This window comes from Erythrolamprus reginae, chromosome 1, assembly GCF_031021105.1.
Source record: "Erythrolamprus reginae isolate rEryReg1 chromosome 1, rEryReg1.hap1, whole genome shotgun sequence".
NCBI lineage: Eukaryota > Metazoa > Chordata > Lepidosauria > Squamata > Dipsadidae > Erythrolamprus > Erythrolamprus reginae.
The window spans coordinates 20,864,032-20,885,457 of record NC_091950.1 but is presented as its reverse complement, the minus strand read 5'-3'; the positions used below and the strand labels follow the sequence as shown (position 1 = coordinate 20,885,457).

At 44.0% G+C, this 21,426-nt stretch overlaps 1 protein-coding gene across 1 annotated transcript; it reads left to right on the top strand.

Annotated features, from left to right (window-relative positions):
* The first annotated feature begins 53 nt into the window (after nucleotides 1–53).
* SF3A2 (splicing factor 3a subunit 2) lies at nucleotides 54–20,142 on the top strand. Its single transcript, XM_070746671.1, is given in 10 exon segments — nucleotides 54–143; nucleotides 6,096–6,247; nucleotides 7,051–7,122; nucleotides 9,114–9,160; nucleotides 11,392–11,501; nucleotides 13,306–13,355; nucleotides 15,110–15,250; nucleotides 18,011–18,079; nucleotides 19,697–19,783; nucleotides 19,785–20,142. Coding segments are annotated over 9 exon segments (942 nt in total). The 5' UTR covers nucleotides 54–143; nucleotides 6,096–6,121; the 3' UTR covers nucleotides 20,025–20,142.
* The last annotated feature ends 1,284 nt before the right edge of the window (nucleotides 20,143–21,426 follow it).

Genomic DNA, 21,426 nt, shown 5'->3' with positions numbered 1-21,426 from the left:
GGATGTGAAAGTTCCCTCAGCACTTTTTTTGGCCTAGTACTTCCAGCGATAACGGGCGACGCAGTAAAGAAGGCCTCGGTCGTTCGGACGATTCGGTGCTCCCTCGGCGGCTGATGAAACGAGAGGGAGTCGAAACGTTACGGGTGAGGCAAGAGGGAGGGAGCCTTGAGATCAGGGCAGAGGCTCAGAGGCCATGATGGGGAATTAAACGAGGCGAGAAACATGCGGGAGGGTATAAATAAGTGGTGCTGAAACTGGAGTGGAAGCAGCAGGACTGATGGGAGGAGGGAAAAAACAACAGGCCCCAAAATTTAGTTGGGCTCAGCCAGTCGTGGGAATGGAGGGCATCTCCTGTGGCCTAGAGGCGGAGCTCTTGCGTCACAATCAGGAGGTGGTGAGTTCGATCCTATGTAGAGGCAAATGTAGGGTCTCCTGTTTGGACAGGGGGTTTGCACTAGATCAGGGGTAGGCAAAGTTGGCTCTTCTATGACTTGTGGACTTCAACTCCCAGAATTCCTGACCCAATCATGCTAGCTCAGGAATTCTGGGAGTTGAAGTCCACAAGTCATAGAAGGGCCAACTTTGCTTACCCCTGGATTTAGATAACCTGCAAGGTCCTCCTTCCAACTCTGTTAATCTGTTATATGCCTTGCTTTGGAGGAACGAAGACCTGCAATTGCAAAGGAGCAAGCTTCTAGAGATAAGAGCCGAGGTGAGGCAACAGGTAGGGTGCAGTACTGCAGACCACTAAAGCTGACTGCTAGATCTGCAGGTTAGCGGTTCAAATCTCATCACCAGCTCAAGGTTGACTCAGCCTTCCATCCTTCCGAGGTGGGTAAAATGAGGACCCAGATTGTGGGGGCAATAGGCTGGCTCTGTTAAAAAGTGCTATTGCTAACATGTTGTAAGCCGCCCTGAGTCTAAGGAGAAGGGCAGCATTAAAAAATTGAATAAATAAATAAATTGTTTTTAATATGTTTGTGAGTGACATAGGGAAGGTTTGGTAGGGAAGGTTTGCCTATTTGCCGATGACTCTAAAGTGTGCAATAGGGTTGATATTCCTGGAAGGGTCGGTAATATGGTGAATGATTTAGCTTTACTAGATAAATGGCAAGCAATGGAAACTGCAGTTTAATGTTTCCAAATGTAAAATAATGCACTTGGGGAAAAGGAATCCTCAATCTGAGTATTGCATTTGCAGTTCTGTGTTAGCAAAAACTTCAGAAGAGAAGGATTTAGGGGTAGTGATTTCTGACAGTCTCAAAATGGGTGAGCAGTGTGGTCGGGCAGTAGGAAAAGCAAGTAGGATGCTTGGCTGCATAGCTAGAGGTATAACAAGCAGGAAGAGGGAGATTGTGATCCCCTTATATAGAGCGCTGGTGAGACCACATTTGGAATAGTGTGTTCAGTTCTGGAGACCTCACCTACAAAAAGATATTGACAAAATTGAACGGGTCGAAAGACGGGCTACAAGAATGGTGGAAGGTCTTAAGCATAAAACGTATCAGGAAAGACTTAATGAACTCAATCTGTATAGTCTGGAGGACAGAAGGAAAAGGGGGGACATGATCGAAACATTTAAATATGTTAAAGGGTTAAATAAGGTTCAGGAGGGAAGTGTTTTTAATAGGAAAGTGAACACAAGAACAAGGGGACACAATCTGAAGTTAGTTGGGGGAAAGATCAAAAGCAATATGAGAAAATATTATTTCACTGAAAGAGTGGTAGATCCTTGGAACAAACTTCCAGCAGACGTGGTTGGTAAATCCACAGTAACTGAATTTAAACATGCCTGGGATAAACATATATCCATTGTAAGATGAAATACAGTACAGGAAATAGTATAAGGGCAGACTAGATGGACCATAGGTGACCATTAAAAGTTACAACAGCGCCGAAAAATTTGGCTTATGACTGTTTTTCACACTTGCAGTATCCCTATGGTCAAGTGATCAAAATGCAAGTGCTTGGCAACATAGCAATAGCATTTAGATGTATATACCACTTTCTAGTGCTTTTACAGCCCCTATAAGCGGTTTACAGAATCAGCATATTGCCCCCAACAATCTGGGTCCTTATTTACCCACCTTGGAAGGATGGAAGGCTAAGTCAACCTTGAGCCGGTTGGTGAGATTCAAACTGCTGAACTACAGTTAGTTACTTCAGTTACAGCTGAAGTAGCCTCAGTGCTGCACTCTAACCACTGCACCACTCCGGCTCTTTCTTGACTCATATTTCTAACAGTTTCTGGATCCTGTGATTGCCTTTTTGTGACCTTTTCCCAAACAATGTCAGTGGGGAAGCCAGATTCACTTAACCGTGTTGGTTAATGACTTCAGGGTCACTTAATGGCTTGGTGATTCACTTAACTCAGGAAATAAGAGTCATAAAATGGGGCAAAATTCACTTAACAAATGTCTTGCAAGTCCATAATTTCAGTGGCCAAGCAAGACATTTTTCTATGAAGATTCAGTCATCCAGGTCATGGTGGTCCCAAAGGTGCTTTTTTAAACAGGCAACTGAACTTTCGGGTTTGTTTCTTTTTTAAAGATGTTTTGCTTCTCATCCAAGAAGTTTCTTCAGCTCTGACTGGATGGTGGGAGGATTTATCCTCCTTGTAAAAAGAAAACATCCTGCAGAAAGCACAGCTCCAACTGAATGAAAGAATCAAGGAGGATAAATCCTTCAATTCCCCACCATCCTGTCGGAGCTGAAGAAGCTTCTTGGATTAAAAGCAAAACATCTTCAAAGAAAAACCAGAAAGTCCAGTTGCCCCACATCCTGGTCAGCCCTTCTTTATTCTCCTACCATCCAGAAGGAGATATAGAAATACAGGCAGCCGCACAAAGAGGCTGAAGAACAGTTTTCATCCATGGGACTTCTGAATGGAAAATAACTTTACAACAACAAAGTACGATTGACTTGCGAGGCTGGCGCAATGTGCAATAAGTTCACATGGAGGAGTAGGATTGTTTGTTAGTCAGGGATAGTCAGTTTGCTAGTCAATGAATCAGGGATTTATGTATGTATGTATGTATGTATGTATGTATGTATGTATGTATGTATGTCTTTCACTATGAGTTGTACTAAGGAGTACACAGAGTGATTTCTGAGCTTTCAAAGATATATATACACAGATGAAACGTAGCGTTCTAGCCTGACTGCCCAGAGATACCAGTAATGGTTCATTAATACAAGTCAGATACATTAAGTGTATAAAGTATTATTTACGTTGGCAAATGTATTAGTCAAGAACAGTCCTAGCCATTCACAGTTGAATCAGTCAGTACATACACAATACTATAAGCCTTACTTGTTCAGCTTACAAATACATAAACCAGTACAGTATTTAACACACAGTTTCTACTACAGCAGTCAGAGAGAACATAATAGAAATAGCAGGGAGAGTGAACTATGCTTCTGGCTCCCTCTTATGGCCACCCGTAATACTAACTCTTAAAGCAACAGTGTTTCAATACATTTAAGCATACATTGTTGGTTGGTCTTATATATTGTCAAACCCAACCAGTAATGTACATAGTACTAACACGTTGTATTGGGTTGGGGGGGGGGGTGCACAAAGGGAGGCTCAGCCAATCTCATTGTACACATGTTGTACTCTGGCAATAGAGGTTTGAATTTAATTGAACTGAAGGTAAAAAGTTGGAGAAAGATTTTCTGTCTTCCTGCATGGGAGAATGAAAGATTACCCGGGAAAAGTTAAGGTGGGAATGGGCACTGGAGTAAAAAAGAATGGGTACACACAACCTACTGAGAAGCACCAACCAGAAGAGAAGGTCGTTTTTTTCATCTTGGAGACAGAGTGTAGTCACAAATGAAAGTGAATATTCATGTCCCAGGGTAATGTTGCAGGGTCCAATCTGGATCAGTCACTTGGGACCAGAGGTTTTGCCTTTTGAGCTTTCAGACTCCTGCTGGTTCAAACAACACCTCTGGTCCCAGTGACCGAGCCAGATTGGACACTGCAACAGGTTGGAGTGCAGGGGTACCCAAACTTGGCAACTTTAAGACTTTTGGACTTCAATCCCAGAATTCTGCAGCCAGCGTAACATGGCTGGCAGGAGAATTCTGGGAGTTGAAGTCCACAAATCTTAAAGTTGCCAAGTTTGGGTACCCCTGCACTACAATCCGTTGCAGGGTCCAATCTAGGTCGGTCACATGACTGAACAGCGCTGGCTCAATAGCCTTGAAAGGAAGATGGGCACCATCCCCAAAAGTCGACTACGCCTAGCAGAGTGAAATCTGTAGGGATTCCTTTTTATAACAATTGAGATATGATGCTTACTGTCAAATGATTTCATTTCTTTTCATTTTTGCACAGATTTCCCATGTTTTCTCAGGATATATTAAGACTCAAGACCATTTAGACCAGTGTTGGCAAAACCTTTTGGCACCGAGTGCCGAAACAGAAGTGCGTGCACATGGGGGAATGCCAGAAACCAGAAGAGCAGCTCCCTGGAGTGCACGCAGGGCAATGCCAGAAACCAAAAGTGCTGTTCTCTGGCATGCATGCGCGGCAGGGGGTGGGTTCCACCTGGTTCAGACCAGTTCATGTGAACCGGTAGCAACCCACTGGTGATGTCACGATGATGTCATGGATCTGGTCCATGGGCACTACCATCTTTTTTTAAAAATTGATTTTTATTTTTTTTAAATTATTTGATTACATCTGAGCATGTGCTGAAGCTGAATTTCTGGCACTGTGCATGTGGTCGCCAGCTTATTTTTGGCTTTTTCCCCTCCCGGATTGTCTTGGCAGTGTGTATGTGTGCAAAGCGCACGTATGCAACGCAGGAGGAAGTGAAACAGTAGTGATGTAAGTTAGAACCCACCTCTGCCATGCGGAAACGCCAGAAATCAGAAGAACAGTTCCCTGGTGTGCATCTGAGCACTAGTAAGCTTTCAATTTCCGAAATGCGCATGCACGCCGGTCAGCTGGTGTTCCAGTTTCTGGTGTGCATGCACGCACAAAGACTAACTGGCCATCATTTGTGCATGCTGGAGACCGGAAGCTCAGCTTCCTGACATCTGTGTGCGCACCAATTTATTTATTTATTGTTCGAGTTGAAAGGGACCATGAAGGCCATCAAGTTCAACCCCCTACCCAAGCAGGAACCCTATAGCACACCAGTCAAGTGGCAGTTCAATCTTCTCTTAAAAATGTCCAGAGTGTTGGAGTTCACAACGTCCGCTGGTAGGTTGTTCCATTGGTTGATCGCTCTGACCGTCAGGAAGTTCCTCCTTATCTCCATGTTGAATCTCTCCTTGGTCAGCTTCCAGCCATTGTTCCTCTGGTGCCCTGGAGAATAAAGTGATCCCCTCCTCTCTGTGACATCCCCTTGTATACTTGTAGACTGCTATCATGTCCGCTCTGGCCCTCCTTTTCTCTAGGCTATCCATGCCCAGTTCCCTCAGTCTCTCTTCGTAAGTCTTGGTTTCCAATCCCTTAATCATCTTGGTTGCTCTTTTTTGCACCTTCTCCAGAGTTTCAATATCTCTTTTGAAGTGTGGTGACCAGAACTGAATACAGTACTCCAGGTGTGGTCGGACCAGGGCGTAGTAGAGTGATATTAAGACTTCCCTGGTCTTGGAGTGTATTCCCCTGTTGATGCAGCTTAGGATTGTGTTGGCTTTTTTAGCTGCTGCTGCATATTGTTGGCTCATGTTTAGTTGATTGTCCACCAAGACTCCGAGGTCTCTTTCGCAGTCGCTTGGGTGCTCTTCCAGTTTCCATTGCTCCCTCACTTGCAAAAACCAGCTGGCCAATGCTCATGTGCACACCAGAGCCTGGAAGAGCAACGGGCAACAGCCAGCATGTGGTCGCCAGCTTACTTTTGGCTTTTTTCCCTCCTGGATTGTTTTGGCACTGTGTATGTGTGAGAGATGGAGAGATGGCTCTGTATGCCACTTCTGGCACATGCCATAGGTTCGCCATCACTGATTTAGGCAGTACCTGAATCTAAAGTGACTTCGGGAAGCTCAGAGTATAAAACACAATAAAGATAATCCTACTCTTCAAATTCAAGTACACCAACTTAAGTTTATCCTCTCTTTCTCTGTCTCCCGATTTCCAGCATTTTGAAGCACAAAGACTTCCATCATGGATTTTCAACACCGTCCAGGTGGGAAAACGGGGAGTGGAGGTGTTGCCTCAGCCTCAGAAAGCAACAGGGACCGCAGAGAGAGGCTGAGGCAGCTAGCCTTGGAAACAATAGATATCAATAAGGTGAGCTGCTGCTTTTTTGATGCGGTGAATAAGTATAACGTAGTGAAGAAATAAAGGACTGACTAATCTATTGGCCCATAGCCACCATCGTTCAATTGTTAAGGTGTTATTAAACGTAGACTAAGAAGGCCCGGTACAGGTCCATCCTCTGCCACTAGAATCCCCTGCATGACCTCTGCCGTACACTCTCAATCCCACCAGCTGTTTGCAAAGATCAAATGAAGGGGGGAATGTGTGATGCATGCCACAATGAACTCCTGGAGGAAAAGCAGTTTGTACACTTAATAAAGAACGGCCTACTTAAGACAGAACACACATTTTTCAACAGCCTATCTCTAGTTTAATTCTCAAATCTGAGAAATGGCATTTACACCTCCAACGTTCAAGGCTTGCCTCTTCCATCAAAAGTGCTCTGAACTACATCAATCCAAAGTCTTTTTTTTTTTTTGAGACACCCAGAATTCCTCAGATACAGCACCAGCATCAGTTGGATCAAGGTCAGCTGATTGGCTTTATGCTCAGGGCAGGAATAATACTATTGTAATTGTTGTTTTTATATGTTATAAGCCACCCCGAGTCCTTGGAGAGGGGCGGCATATAAATAAACACACACACACACACACACACACACACACATATACATACTTATGGTGTCCTGGTTCCTAACCTGGAACCTTAACCATTTCACCAAACTGGCTGTCTCACATATATACCTTGTGTGAAGTCTACATTCTGGGTCTGGTACATGTATATTTTCTGTATTGCCTAAACTGAGACTTAACTTTTATTTTTGGTCCCAACAGGATCCCTATTTTATGAAAAACCACTTGGGGTCTTATGAATGCAAACTTTGTCTGACCCTGCACAACAATGAGGTGAGAACATATTTTTGCAAATGCATTTTGTCCGCTAAGGAATGATATAATTTAGCAATAAGTTATGGTTAAATGCCCCAACAATTATTTCTGAAAGAATCGAATCTTGCTGTAATCTTTCTAACATTCTAAAAATTGCTGATTGGTTTAATTGTTGATATTGTTTTATTTGGCTGTGCTAATTCTTTATTTTATTTATTTACGTATGTCCCATCTTTACTATTTTTGCAAACAACCTGAGATGGCAAAAAAATATACTACACATCTTCCTCCTCCTATTTTCTTTATAACAACAACTTTTTGAGGTGGGCTGAGTTGAGAGAAGGTGACTGGCCCAATGTTATCCATCTGGCTTTCATGGCCAAGGCAGGATTTGAATTCACAGCCTCCCATTTTCTAGTCTGGTGTGTTAAACCATGCTGGCTGTCTTTATAATATTTATCCTTGTATTTGTAATCTTTTTTTAAACAAAATGACAAACAAAAGAAAACATACAGACAAACTTTCAGATATATAAACACCCCCCGCAAAATGAATCAGTTGTAATCTTGATTAGTTGTTTAATTTACACTTTAACCATTACTGATGTATTTGTTGATCGTTTTGCAAAATGTTTTGCAAAAACATCTTGTTTTGTTTCGATGGGGTACAACAAATAAACGATTCGATTTCGATTTGATTTGATTTTTTTCGGTAACATCTTTGAATGGATATGAAGCAGCTTCCTCCAAATCTGTTTAAAAGGAACCCTTCCTCAGAATCCCACAATTGGCTATAAAAGGTTTGGAACCTTATTGTTTACAGGTGGTTTAGCAGGTTGGATGCTCTTAGCGAGAACCAAACCATCATATTTAACCCATCATATACAGTGGTACCTCAAGATACGAAGCCCTCGTCTTACGAACAACTCGAGATACGAACCCGGGGTTCAGAAAAAATTTGCCTCTTCTTACGAACTTTTTTCGTGTTACGAACGCCAAACCCGAACTTCCGGGTTCGGCGTTCGGGAGGCTGCTGGGAAGCCCCCCGGCTGTTTTAAAAGGTGACAGCCGGGCTGGGGGGCTTCCCAGCAGCCTCCCAAACCCCGAACCCGGAAGTTCGGCAAAAGTTCGGGGTTCGGGAGGCTGCTGGGAAGCCCCCCAGCCCGGCTGTCATCTTTTAAAACAGCCGGGCGGCTTCCCAGCAGCCTCCCGAAGTCAAACGCCAAACCCGAACTTCCACGTTCGGCGTTCGGAGACTGCTGGGAAGCCCCGCCGCCCGTCTGTCACCTTTTAAAACAGCCTGGGGGCTTCTCGGCGGCCTCTTGAACGCCGAACCCGGAAGTTCGGGTTTGGCGTTCGGCGTTCGGGAGGTTGCTGATAAGCCCCCAGGCTGTTTTAAAAGGTGACAGCCGGGCGGCAGCGTATTTTTGCGGTGGGGTTTTTTGGTTGCACGGATTAATTGACTTTACATTGTTTCCTATGGGAAACAATGTTTCGTCTTGCGAACCTCCCCCTGGAACCAATTAGGTTCGTAAGACGAGGTATGACTGTAGTTTGTTTTTGCATTGCATACGATGTGAACAGGAATTATGTATTGTGAACACATTTCTAGCATAGTGTATCGAGTCAGCTTCTCTCTAAATATATAGAAAAAAGTTTAGCTGAATAGCAGAATATTTCCTTCCTGTATGAAAGGTTTACAACCTCTGGCACCTCCGTAGAAAGCAAAGAAAGAGACTCATCTGAAAACTGCTACCAATGAGGAGCAGAAAATGTTCGGTTGAATTAACCTAGCAGTCTGAATAAATAGCCCATATAATTAAAACCTTTAAAAATACACTTTGGAGAGAAGTTTATCTCAGAATTGGCCCCTAGACAGTGCAGAGTTAAAGCTGAGCTGCAGATTTGAGTCTGTTTGACTTTTTCTCTCCAAGCTCTGTGCAACCTTTTGGGAAGCCAAGCTTGACCCAGAATTTAACTTTTCACTCACCCTTTCTTCTTATCCCACAGGGAAGCTACTTGGCACACACCCAGGGGAAGAAACATCAGACCAACTTGTAAGTTGCTAATCGTAAGCACCTCTTTTCTTTATTTTATCTAAACTTTATTTTATCTAAACTTTATTTTATCTAAACCCTACCCTCAAACGTCGCTACAGAGCACTGCACACCAAGACAACTAGACACAAGAACAGTTTTTTCCCGAACGCCATTACTCTACTAAACAAATAATTCCCTCAACACTGTCAGACTTTCTACTAAATCTGCACTTCTATTCTACTAGTTTTTCTCATCATTCCTATCACCCATTTCCTCCCATGTTGACTGTATGACTATAACTTGTTGCGTATATCCTAAGATTTTTATTAATATTGCTTCTTCATTGCTTATTTGACCCCTATGACAATCATTAAGTGTCGTACCACATGATTCTTGACAAATGTATATTTTATGTTATGTATGTTGAGAGCATATGCACCAAGACAAATTCCTTGTGTGTCCAATCACACTTGGCCAATAAAATTCTATTCTATTCTATTCTTCTTCCCCTTCCCTCCACTTCCCCTCTTCTTGCAAAGACCCCCAAAAACCTATGCACTCTGCAAGAACAAAGAGGCTCTTGGGAATCAGCTAAAAGTCTGCTAATTACAAAGAGACAATTGTCTTTCTGTAGCCTTGGGGCAGTCTGGTATGTAGCATTTTTCATGCCTTCCACCAGCCTTCTTCCACCTGATAAGAAACTGTCTCAGGAGTACTCTTGAGGGCTTTGGTGTAGGGACAGTGTGTTGGATTTTCCCCAAGATTCTGCCTCTATGTGTAGGTGAGCGGGAGTGTATTGTCTGAAAGCTCCAGTTGAAGGCCAGTTTCACAGTTTACATGAAAGCTTATTTGATCTCAGACGCATACTCTGGAGTGAGTATAGTTCAAAGCAGTTTGGGTAGTTTTCTTTATATGGAGGGAGAGCTAAGCCAAAGCACAGGTTGCTTCTTGTTATACTGTAATTATTCTAAGCAGCCTCGGATAGTTCTACAAACACATAGGTCTCCAAATGTTGTTAATAAAGTGGTGGGACCAATATAAAATGATTTTACATACTATTTGGATTTATACTAGACTAGTATTTTTTTTCCAAGGGAGCACTGAGGCTCAGCAGTTAAAGATGCTGGGTTTGTCAGCTCTATACTCTATTTTTTTGAGTATAAGACACACTGTTTTCCCTCCTAAAAGAGGGTGAAAATCTGGGTGTGTCTTATACATCGACTTTAGCCTAACCCAGCCTCTCAAACAAAGCTTTCGGAGGCTGATAACAGCCTCACATAGAAACATAGAAGACTGACGGCAGAAAAAGACCTCATGGTCCATCTAGTCTGCCCTTATACTATTTCCTGTATTTTATCTTACAATGGATATATGTTTATCCCAGGCATGTTTAAATTCAGTTACTGTGGATTTACCAACCACGTCTGCTGGAAGTTTGTTCCAAGGATCTACTACTCTTTCAGTAAAATAATATTTTCTCATGTTGCTTTTGATCTTTCCCCCAACTAACTTCAGATTGTGTCCCCTTGTTCTTGTGTTCACTTTCCTATCAAAAACACTTCCCTCCTGAATCTTATTTAACCCTTTGACATATTTAAATGTTTCGATCATGTTCCCCCTTTTCCTTCTGTCCTCCAGACTATACAGATTGAGTTCATGAAGTCTTTCCTGATACGTTTTATGCTTAAGACCTTCCACCATTCTTGTAGCCCGTCTTTGGACCCGCTCAATTTTGTCAATATCTTTTTGGAGGTGAGGTCTCCAGAACTGAACACAGTATTCCAAATGTGGTCTCATCAGCGCTCTATATAAGGGGATCACAATCTCCCTCTTCCTGCTTGTTATACCTCTAGCTATGCAGCAAAGCATCCTACTTGCTTTTCCTATCACCCGACCACACAAGGCTGAAAGAATAGCCTTTCCAATGGAGCTTTGTAAGGCTAAAATACCTGTTCCAAGCTGTTTGCTAAGAATGCTAGCCGGATGGATGCTGATAGGCAGATTTTTTTTCCTCCCCAAAAACTAAAGGGTGTCTTACAGTTAAAAAAAAATACAGTAGTAGTTGATAGACCGGGTTTGAGACCTGAGCACAGCATGACTTGTGCAAGAATAATTTTAAAAACCTTATGCACAGGTTCTTAAATATTTATTCCCCCCCCCCGAAATGGTGGAGAACTCTGTAAAAGAAATCCCCCCTGTCTTTTCTCAGAGCAGTTTGATAACTCCCGTCCCCTTCCTTTCAATTACAGAGCTCGGCGAGCTGCCAAAGAAGCCAAAGAGGCCCCAGCTCAGCCAGCTCCCGAAAAGGTGAAGGTGGAAGTGAAGAAATTTGTGAAAATTGGTCGTCCTGGTTACAAAGGTAGGCGTGGCTCCGGGTTGCCTATTGTCTCAGCCTGATGGGATTAGCTCGCCCCATTCGTGCTGGCGGAAGGGGCCTGCCGCAGATCCCATCAGCCAAGGAATTTTGGCTGGCGGGTCCAGAAGAAGAACCTTGTCTACTTCGGCTCATGCCCACTGAAACATCCCCCACCCCTTTTGCCAAGGTCAGATCTTAAAGGCCTTGAAGACACAACTGTGCCAATTAGCCTGGGGCCCTAATGAGAGTGTGACGTGTTGGAAGTGGCTAATAGGGTAGAGAACACCTTCTTCAGGCTTAGTTTCATTTTAATTTAGTTTTAAATTTAAAATCTTTATTTCTTGTTTTGATGTTTTATTCGGAATATTATCCTATGTTTATAAGATATCTAATCTCCGGTGCAAGGGTCACCAACCTTGGCAACTTTTAAGACTTGTGGACCTCCAACTCCTAGAATTTCTCAGCCAGCAAAGCTGGAATTGTGGGAGTTCAATTCAATTCAATTTATTAGATTTGTATGCCGCCCCTCTCCGAAGACTCGGGGCGGCTCACAACAACGATAAAAACAATATTATAATGGCACAAATCTAATATTAAAAAGAACTAAAAACCCTATCATAATAAAAAACCAAACAGCACATACATACCAAACATAAATTATAATAAGCCTGGGGGAAAGGTATCTCAAATCCCCCATGCCTGGCGATATAGGTTGGTCTTAAGTAGTTTACGAAAGGCAAGGAGGGTGGGGGCAGTTCTAATCTCCGGGGGGGAGTTGATTCCAGAGGGCCGGGGCAGCCACAGAGAAGGCTCTTCCCCTGGGGCCTGCCAGACGACATTGTTTAGTCGACGGGACCCGGAGAAGGCCAACTCTGTGGGACCTTATCGGCCGCTGGGATTCGTGCGGTAGCAGGTAGCAGAGTAGCAGAGTTGAAGTCCACAAGTCTTAAAGTTGCCAAGGTTGGAGACCCCTGCTCTAGTGGGATGGGTAGTATACGAGAGAGACAGACAATTCAGCAAAGTATTCTGTAGTATTCCTTTGGAAACAGTTGGATTTGAAATGAGGACCATTTGGGTTTCCAGCATGCTTGAAGCAAGACTTCATGGCTACTTCATACAAATTCATATTCCTAAGATAGCAATAGCATTTAGACTTATATACCGCTTCGCAGTGCTTTACAGCCTTCTCTAAGCGGTTTACAAAGTCAGCACATATATTGCCCCCAACAATCTGGGTCCTCATTTTACCCACCTTGGAAGAATGGAAGGCTGAGTTGCCCTTGAGCCTACTGAGATTTGATCTGCCAAACTGCTAGCAACCGGTGATCAGCAGAAGTAGCTTGCAGTACTGCACTCTAACCACTGCATCACCTTCCGTGATGGTGCAGTGGTTAGAATGTGGTACTGCAGGCGAAATTCATGTTCTCTCCAAGAGATTGATCCTGACCTGTTCAAGGTTGACTCTTCCTTCCATCCTTCCGGGTTCGGTCAAATAAAAGCCCTGTAAACCTCTTAGGGGGGTGATGTAAAGCACCATGAGACGGTATATAATAGGACATTCAATAGAAGATTTGATTCCAAGCTCTTGGAGTCCAAAGCTGATGAAATAAAGGATCCTGTTTCAAAGCTCCGCTTACCCCTCTGTCTCTTTAACCAAGAGGCCTTCAAACTTGGCAACTTTAAGACTTGTGGACTTTTAACTCCCAGAATTCTCCCGGCTATGCTGGCTGGAGAATTTGGGGAGTTGAGGTCCACAAGTCTTAAAGTTGCCAAGTTTGAAGACCACTACTTTAATATTTCCTTTCAGTAACCAAGCAGAGGGACCCGGAAACATGCCAGCAGAGCCTCCTCTTCCAGGTAAAACACATCTAAATTTTAATTTCTTTAATAAAAATTACAATGTGGGCAGTCCTCAACTTACAAACCATTTGCTAAGTGACCAGTTGAAGTTAACAACAGATCTATTTTAGAGCTACTTGAGGCCTTTACGGCTATTTTGCAGCTTTCCAGGTGGCATGGCTTGAACTTGTGACCGTTTTGCCAAAAGCCTGGCATTTTACTTCTGGTTCGCCACTGGTTTGTTCAACAACTGCAGCACTCACATAACTGCCGTAAAAGAAAAAGTGGTAAAATCTGCCTAATCGTGTGACTGACTCGTTTTACGACCGTCTAGACTTATGGGCAGGCTCCATTACGGTCATAAATTGAGGAATACCTGTATATGTGTATTTAAAAAATAGATTCAATAAGTGTCTTTGGCCCAGTGAAAACCCCCTACTTTTTGGGGTCCCTGAGCTGAGTTGTTCTCTTGTATGAATTTTGTCTGTCGTGCAGGAGAACAGTTCAGAGACCCCACAATTCAGGCCTGAACTATGAATATTTTTTCCCTATTGTTGGGTATCAATTCGTGAAACTGAGCATAGGACAATCCTGCTCTTTCTGTTCCTCCCCTTCTTTTTATCCTCGGCCGTTATCCACATGAGCAGGCAGTTGGATTTGTTGGATTTAAATGGTCCTTCCAACCATTTCTTTGATCATTTGATTTGGAGACTTTGGCCTGCCACATATTATAATGTAGAATGTAGCGTAGAAGTGCTGTGGGAATTTGAGAGGGGCTGCTGCATGGGGGAAGAAGAGAGGTAGCCATAACAAATTCCTTCTAGATTCTTAAGGTCATCCTTTGTTCGACACCTGCCCGGAAGCTGATGGAAATAAAGGACATGTTGGCAGAAGGAGACTGGTCAGCGTGATGGCCTTGTGGGTGTGGGAACAAGGGGATGACCTTTCAATTGGGTGGAGAAACCCACAGGAATTTATTATTATTATTACGTCAGTACAACACAGCAAACGAGATCACTATATGCTGGATTTCGTATTTCATCACCAGTCGGGCGCTTCCCAAGCACCTAGGGTTGCGTGATGTAGCGGCAAATTATGTTTGCCGATCCCAGTAAAGCGGCCTTTTGCAATTGACAGATGGAAATTTTGTCAATTCCGATGGTTTTCAAATGTCCACTGAGATCCTTTGGCACTGCGCCCAGCGTGCCAAGTACCACTGGGACCACTTTCACGGGCTTATGCCAGAGTCGTTGCAGCTCGATTTTTAGATTTTCGTATTTCACTAATTTCTCTAGCTGCTTCTCCTCAACTCTGCTGTCTCCTGGGATTGCGATGTCAATGATCCATACTTTCTTTTTCTCCACGATCACAATGTCTGGTGTGTTATGCTTCAGAATTCGGTCAGTCGGAAGTTGGAAGTCCCACAGTAGTTTTGCTTGCTCATTTTCGGCTACTTTTTTGGGCTTATGATCCCACCAGTTCTTTGCCACTGGTAAATGGTAGTTCCGGCACAAGATCCAGTGGATGTGCCACAGTATCATGTCTAATTATTATTATTATTATTATTATTATTATTATTATTATTATTATTATTATTATTATTATTTAGATTTGTATGCCACCCCTCTCCGTAGACTCGGAGTTGAATTCAGATTCAAATGTGCCAACATGGCTCTGCTCATAAATTGGAACTTTGAGGAATGCTATGCCTCGAATTTCGGGTGCTATTTGGAATCCTGACATTCTTGTCCTTCTGGCTCTGCACCACTCAGATCGATTACCCAGAGATCGCTGAAAGTATCATGCCGAGACACCGCTTTATGTCAGCGTACGAGCAGAGAATTGAACCTCCCGACCGGCGTTGGCAGTACCTTTTGATGGCAGCAGAACCCTATGAGACCATCGCTTTCAAGGTACAGTGGTACCTCTACTTAAGAACTTAATTTGTTCCGTGACCAGGTTCTTAAGTAGAAAAGTTTGTAAGTAGAAGCAATTTTTCCCATAGGAATCAATGTAAAAGCAAATAATGTGTGCAAACCTGTTAGGAAAGAAAGAAAAGCTTGGAATTTGGGTGGGAGGAGGAGGAGGAGGAAGAAGAGGAGGAGGACAATCACTGTTGAAGAAAGAAGGTGAGGTGAGGGGAATCAAAAAAATCCAAAACTTTAAGGCTTAAAACACACCCAGCACGAGGCTACCTCCCATACACTGCGCCAGAGAGAGACACCCAGGGGAATGGCAGGAAATTGGCCAGGTCTTTGTGCCACTCACAAATTTCCTGGGAAATTTTCCCCGGCTCGGGTTCTTAAGTAGAAAATAATTCTTAAGAAGAGGCAAAAAAATATTGAACACACGGTTCTTATCTAGAAAAGTTCTTAAGTAGAGGCATTCTTAAGTAGAGGTACTACTATATGTCCTAGCCTGGCCTCTTTTTGTGAGCTTCTTGGGATGTAAATTTAGCTGTGGAAACCTAAGTGCTTCTGGGAAGGGATTTGGTTTGAGGGCTTTCCGTTTTCTAAAGGGAAGAAAGGGGAATGACATGAAACAGAAATCTAAGATTAGGGTTTCTATTCAACTTTGTAGTGAAAATCAATCTTAATCTAAAGCTGTGATGGCGAACCTATGGGGCATGTGCCATCGGTGGCACACGGAGCCATATCGGAGGCCATGCGAGGTGTTGCCTTATGTCAGCTCATACTGGCCAGCTGATTTTCAGCTTTGGGAAAGGCCATTTCGCCCTTTGGAAGAGTCAGGAAAAATGGCCCAATGGGCAAACCGGAAGTTTGGAAGAATGGACTTCCAGTTTGACCATTGTGCTGTTTTTCGCACTTCGGGGCTTCAGGAAACTTCAGGAAACTCCAAAGTGCGAAAAACTGCACAACAGGCAAACTGGAAGTCCATTCTTCTGAACTTCCAGTTCGGCCATTGTTTCATTATCCCAGGTTTCAGTGAGGCCTGTGGGGGCAAGGTGTGTGCGTTTTGTGCATGGGGGCAGGGTGCAGGGTGGGGGCAGGGTGTGTGTGCGTGCATCAGGGGAGGGAATGGGTGTTGGCGCATGCTATCGTGCATACACACCCTTTTGGCACACAAACCAAAAAAGGTTTGCCATCACTGTTCTAGAGTTTCTGTTTGTGTTGAACAATTTATATCAGTGATGGCGAACCTTTTTTCCCTCGGATGCTGAAAGAGCGTGCGCGTGCAGTATTGCATATGCGCGAGTGCCCACACTCATAATTCAATACTTGGGGAGGATGAAAATAGTTTCCCCCATCCCCTGGAGGCCCTCTGGAGGCTGAAAACAGCCTGTTTCCCAACCACTGGTGGGCCCAGTAGGCTCGTGTTTTGTCCTTCCCAGGCTCCAAAGGCTTCCTTGGAGCCATGGGAGGGTGAAAACGCCCTCCCCCATCTCCCTGGAGGCCCCCTGGAAGCCAAAAACGCCCACCCAGAGCCTCTGTGTGAGCCAAAAATCAGCTAGCCGGCCCATACATGCATGTTGGAGCTGAGCTCCAACTCAGTATAAGGGTAGACTAGATGGATCATGAGGTCTTTTTCTGCTGTCAGTCTTCTGTTTCTATGAGCTAGGGCAATGGCTCACGTGCTAGCAGATATGGCATCGGGCCAGAATATCTCTGGGATCGCCTTCTGCCGCACTAATCCCAGCGACCGGTTAGGTCCCACAGAGTTGGCCTTCTCCGGGTCCCGTCGACTAAGCAATGTCGTCTGGCGGGAGCCAGGGGAAGAGCCTTCTCTGTGGTGGCTGCGACCCTCTGGAACCAGCTCCCCCCAGAGATTAGGATTGCCCCCATCCTCCTTGCCTTTTGGAAACTCCTTAAAACCCACTTCTGCCATCAGGCATGGGGGAATTGAAACATCTCCCCCTTGCCCATGTAGTTTTTGTGTATGATTCGGTTGTGTGCTTGTTTTTTATATATTGGGGTTTCTTTTGGATTTTTTAACTTAAAACTGTAATTTAGATTGCGAAATATTAGATTTGTTACTATGTTTTGTTTACCATTGTTGTGAGCCACCCCGAGTCTACGGAGAGGGGCGGCATATAAATCCAATAAATCTAATCTAATCTGTGTGTCCCCTGTGGCACCCATGCCATAGGTTCGCCATCACTGATTTATATCGTAAGATCAAATCCTGAAAGTTGGGTTTGATTCCAAATCTTCCCTGCTTGGTTGGTTGGTTGTCCTTTCTCAAGGACAACCAATTTTCCTGATTATTTGATGGATCGAATGAGATATATTATTAGTTTCTCTCCAATTGATAAGTGCCGGCTACTGCTGCCTACCTTATATAGCCAAAGATTGGATGCTGCACTTGGGCTGTCAGGATTGAGAGTTTACAGCGCGCGAGTTATCCGATACAATATGTGGCGGTGCAGCCTAATGGTGAAACGCTCGTTTCCCACTCAGAAGGTTGAGAGTTCAATACTAGGTAGCGGCAGATGTTTCTCTCGGATTGCTTTTTCTCCTTTCGGTTGATATAAAGATCAAAGCATCTCTGAGTCTTTTATCTTGGCCTTGATGGGGGGAAGGATTCCCCCTCCCTTCTGTTGTTATCACTTTGAACAAACTGCCTCCTTTCATAAGCTGCTGAACTCGGCCTTTGATGTCCTGTGATGGCAACACTTGGTACCACTCCTAATCTCTCCCCTTCCTCTTTTGCAGGTGCCCAGTAGGGAGATTGACAAAGCTGAAGGCAAATTCTGGACTCACTGGAATCGAGAAACAAAACAGGTAAAAATGGTTTAAGACAGGCGTCTCCAACCTTGGCAACTTTAAGACTTGTGGACTTCACTCTGGGAGTTGAAGTCCACAAGTCTTAAAGTTGCCAAGGTTGGAGACCTCTGGTTTAAGAGAATAAAGGCCACCAGACACCCTAGTCGAGGGAAGCTAAATAATTTGAAACCTCCTTTTTAAAAAAACCAACCACCTTTTACTGTTGAGAGGAATGGTTAAGCCAATATCAGAAAGCTTAACCAGCATCGTTATTAGAAAAGTAAAGATCATCTTTTTCATCCTAGACATTGGAGGGGGGCAGACCGGATGCCTTTAGACACTCCTGTGCCTCCTGTACAGTGTTCCCTCGATTTTCGCGGGTTCGAACTTTGCGGAACGTCTATACCATGGTTTTTCAAAAATATTAATTAAAAAATACTTTACGGGTTTTTCCCCTATACTGTACCACGGTTTTTCCCGCCCGATGACGTCATGTGTCATTGCCAAACTTTTGTCTGCCTTTAAAAAACATTTTTTAAAATAAACTTTAATAAATAAACATGGTGAGTAATAATCTAAATGGTTGCTAAGGGAATGGGAAATTGTAATTTAGGGGTTTAAAGTGTTACGGGAAGGCTTGGGATACTGTTCATAGCCAAAAATAGTATATTTACTTCCGCATCTCTACTTCGCGGAAATTTGACTTTCGCGGGCGGTCTCGGAACGCATCCCCCGTGAAAATCGAGGGAACACTGTACAGCATAATTCTTTGAAAGCTGGAGAGGACTCAGAGACTTGAGTCTCTAAAACAAAATTTATGAAACTGTAGATATTTCTGTCTCATTATCTTTTGCATAACTTGGATTCGCCCAGGAGTGAAACCCTTGCAGTTTGCTTGTGCCTTTCGGTCATCGGCGAGCCGGTTGCAAAGGGAGTGCGAGGCTCCCCCCACCTGCCCGGACACCACCACCTGGGGTTTTTTACCCTCTGCACATGCGCAAAGCATTCTATGTGTGCGCAGAGGGTAAAAGAATATTAATGGCCTTCGGGCAGGGGGTGGAGCTTCGCATGAGCGAACCGGGAACATTTTCACCCCTGGATTCTCCCAGTGTTGGAATGGCAGAAATTGTTTCCAGCCAGTTAGGTAAGAACTCTATGAATCAGATTGCGCATTGATCAGAAGAAATCGAAAGAAAGTTGCTCTGGAAGTTTACTCTCCGGTCCTGGTTTTGAGGAATCTTTTGTGAAGGTCTAACCCAGTGGTTCTCAACCTTTTTAATGCCGCGACCCCTTAATACAGTTCTTCATGTTGTGGTGACCCCCAACCATAAGTCTAGCGCCAATTCTCCCAACAGAGCTTTAAGCTGATTGGCAGAGAGGCCAAAGGGACACCCCCATTGTAAACGTCTGATTGGTTGATTGCAAAAATCTGTTCCAAGGCGCCAGAATAGAAGCTTTAGTTCCTAACACCATGGGGAATTTGTCTTTTTCCCATGATCTTAGGCGACCCCTGTGAAACAGTCCTTCGACCCCCGAAGGGGACCTGATCCCCAGGTTGAGTACCACTGTCTGGATACTTGCAGTCAAATAAAATCTAATGTTTTCTTCCCCCCTCCTACTTTCCCCCCCTTTTAGTTCTTCCTCCAGTTCCACTTCAAGATGGAGAAGCCACCTGCTCCTCAAAGCATCCCACCTCCAGCTACCGTGAAGCGGCCTCCCCCGCCCCCCCCTCATGAATGGCCTGCCCCCCCGGCCACCACTCCCGGACTCTCTCCCACCCCCTCCTCCTGGGGGCATGGCTATGCCTCCCATGCCTCCTCCGACGGGACCTATGCCCCCAGGCCCACCCCAGTTGCCTCCAGCCCCGGGCGTCCCTCCTCCTGCGCCAATGCCCCCGATGCTGAGACCCCCCCTCCCTACGGAAGGACCAGGGAGCATTCCCCCACCGCCCCCAACCAGTTGAGAAGTCCTTTCTTTGGGGACTCTTCCTGTCTTTCCCTGGCACCGTTTTTTAAAAGGCACCGGTCAATCTTGTCTTGTTTCTTTCCTTGTGTACTTTTTAAATACATCAGTGACTTCAATTCAGAATTTTGTGGCTTCATTTAAAAAAAACCAACAATACCTCTTCATTCCTCCCAACAAAGAAGAAACATTAATCTTAATTAAAACATTCATCTCTAGAGAAACTGTTCCTCAACCTTGGCAACTTTTTAGTTGTTTGGACTTCAACTCCCAGAATTCCCCACGCTAGAATTCTGGAAATTAAAAGACCAAACAACTTAAAAGTTGCCAAAGTTAAGAAACACTGCTCTAGGCTGCTTTGAGTAAAATAATCTGTTTTACGTTAGTTTGCTTTTTTAAGATAGCTCTTTGTGGGAAATAACCACCAAGATCCTGGTTCCTTCTCTGCCTAACTGGATTGGCCATTAGCTTAAGATGTGTGCCCAGAGCTAATCAAATGCAGAAGGCAACTTCAAGCTTCGTTGAAAACAGTTGCCAGAAGTCTTAGAAAAGCACAGCTGGATTTTTAAATTTATAGTTTGCTTTGGGTACTCCTGTAATCAGCAAGGATTCCTGGCAATTAACACCACAATCACATAAACGTTAAACCCACAGAACCACAGGGTTGCATTAGTAACTCCTAACACCACAATCACATAAACATTAAATCCACAAAACCACAGGGTTGCATTACTCACTCTGGGAATTGAGTCCAGATGCCATCTTTTATACCTTCCCTAACAATTCCTATCGTAGAATTTGGGTTGTTTGTGTGTTTTCACGGCTGTCCTTGTGGGTTGATGTTTTCATTGGCTGATTGCCAAAGGGATTCCTTTTTAAGCTAGCAAAAATGATTCTGAAAATGAAGTAAAAGTAATTTTTCAAGTCAGTAATGCAGAACTTGTTCAGGAACCAATAGTTGGGGACTGTCTGGAATGAATGAGGTAGAAAAATTAGATGTAGGAAGGAAAAGTTGACTGATCAACTTTTATCAAGTATATATCATTGTCAAAAGTTGAGAATGATCTATACCAGTGATTTTCAACCTTTTTTGACCCACGCGCATTTTTTACATTTACAAAATCCTGGGGCACACTACCAACCAAAATGACACCCTAAGACACTCTCCTCTCTTTTTCCATCCCTGTCTCCTCCCCCCTTGTGTGTGTGTGTGTATACACACCCTTGAACCATTTCCAAAAACAAGTGAGGGCTGGGGGGGGTTTCTCTCTTATTCTTTGGGTGCTTTTTATCATATGCTTTAAATCAAGAGTCACTTCTCTCTTTTGTTTCTCTTTCCTCTCATTCTCTGTCTCAATCATTTTCTCATTTCTCTTTTTTCCTCCCCTTTTTGCTCATTTCTC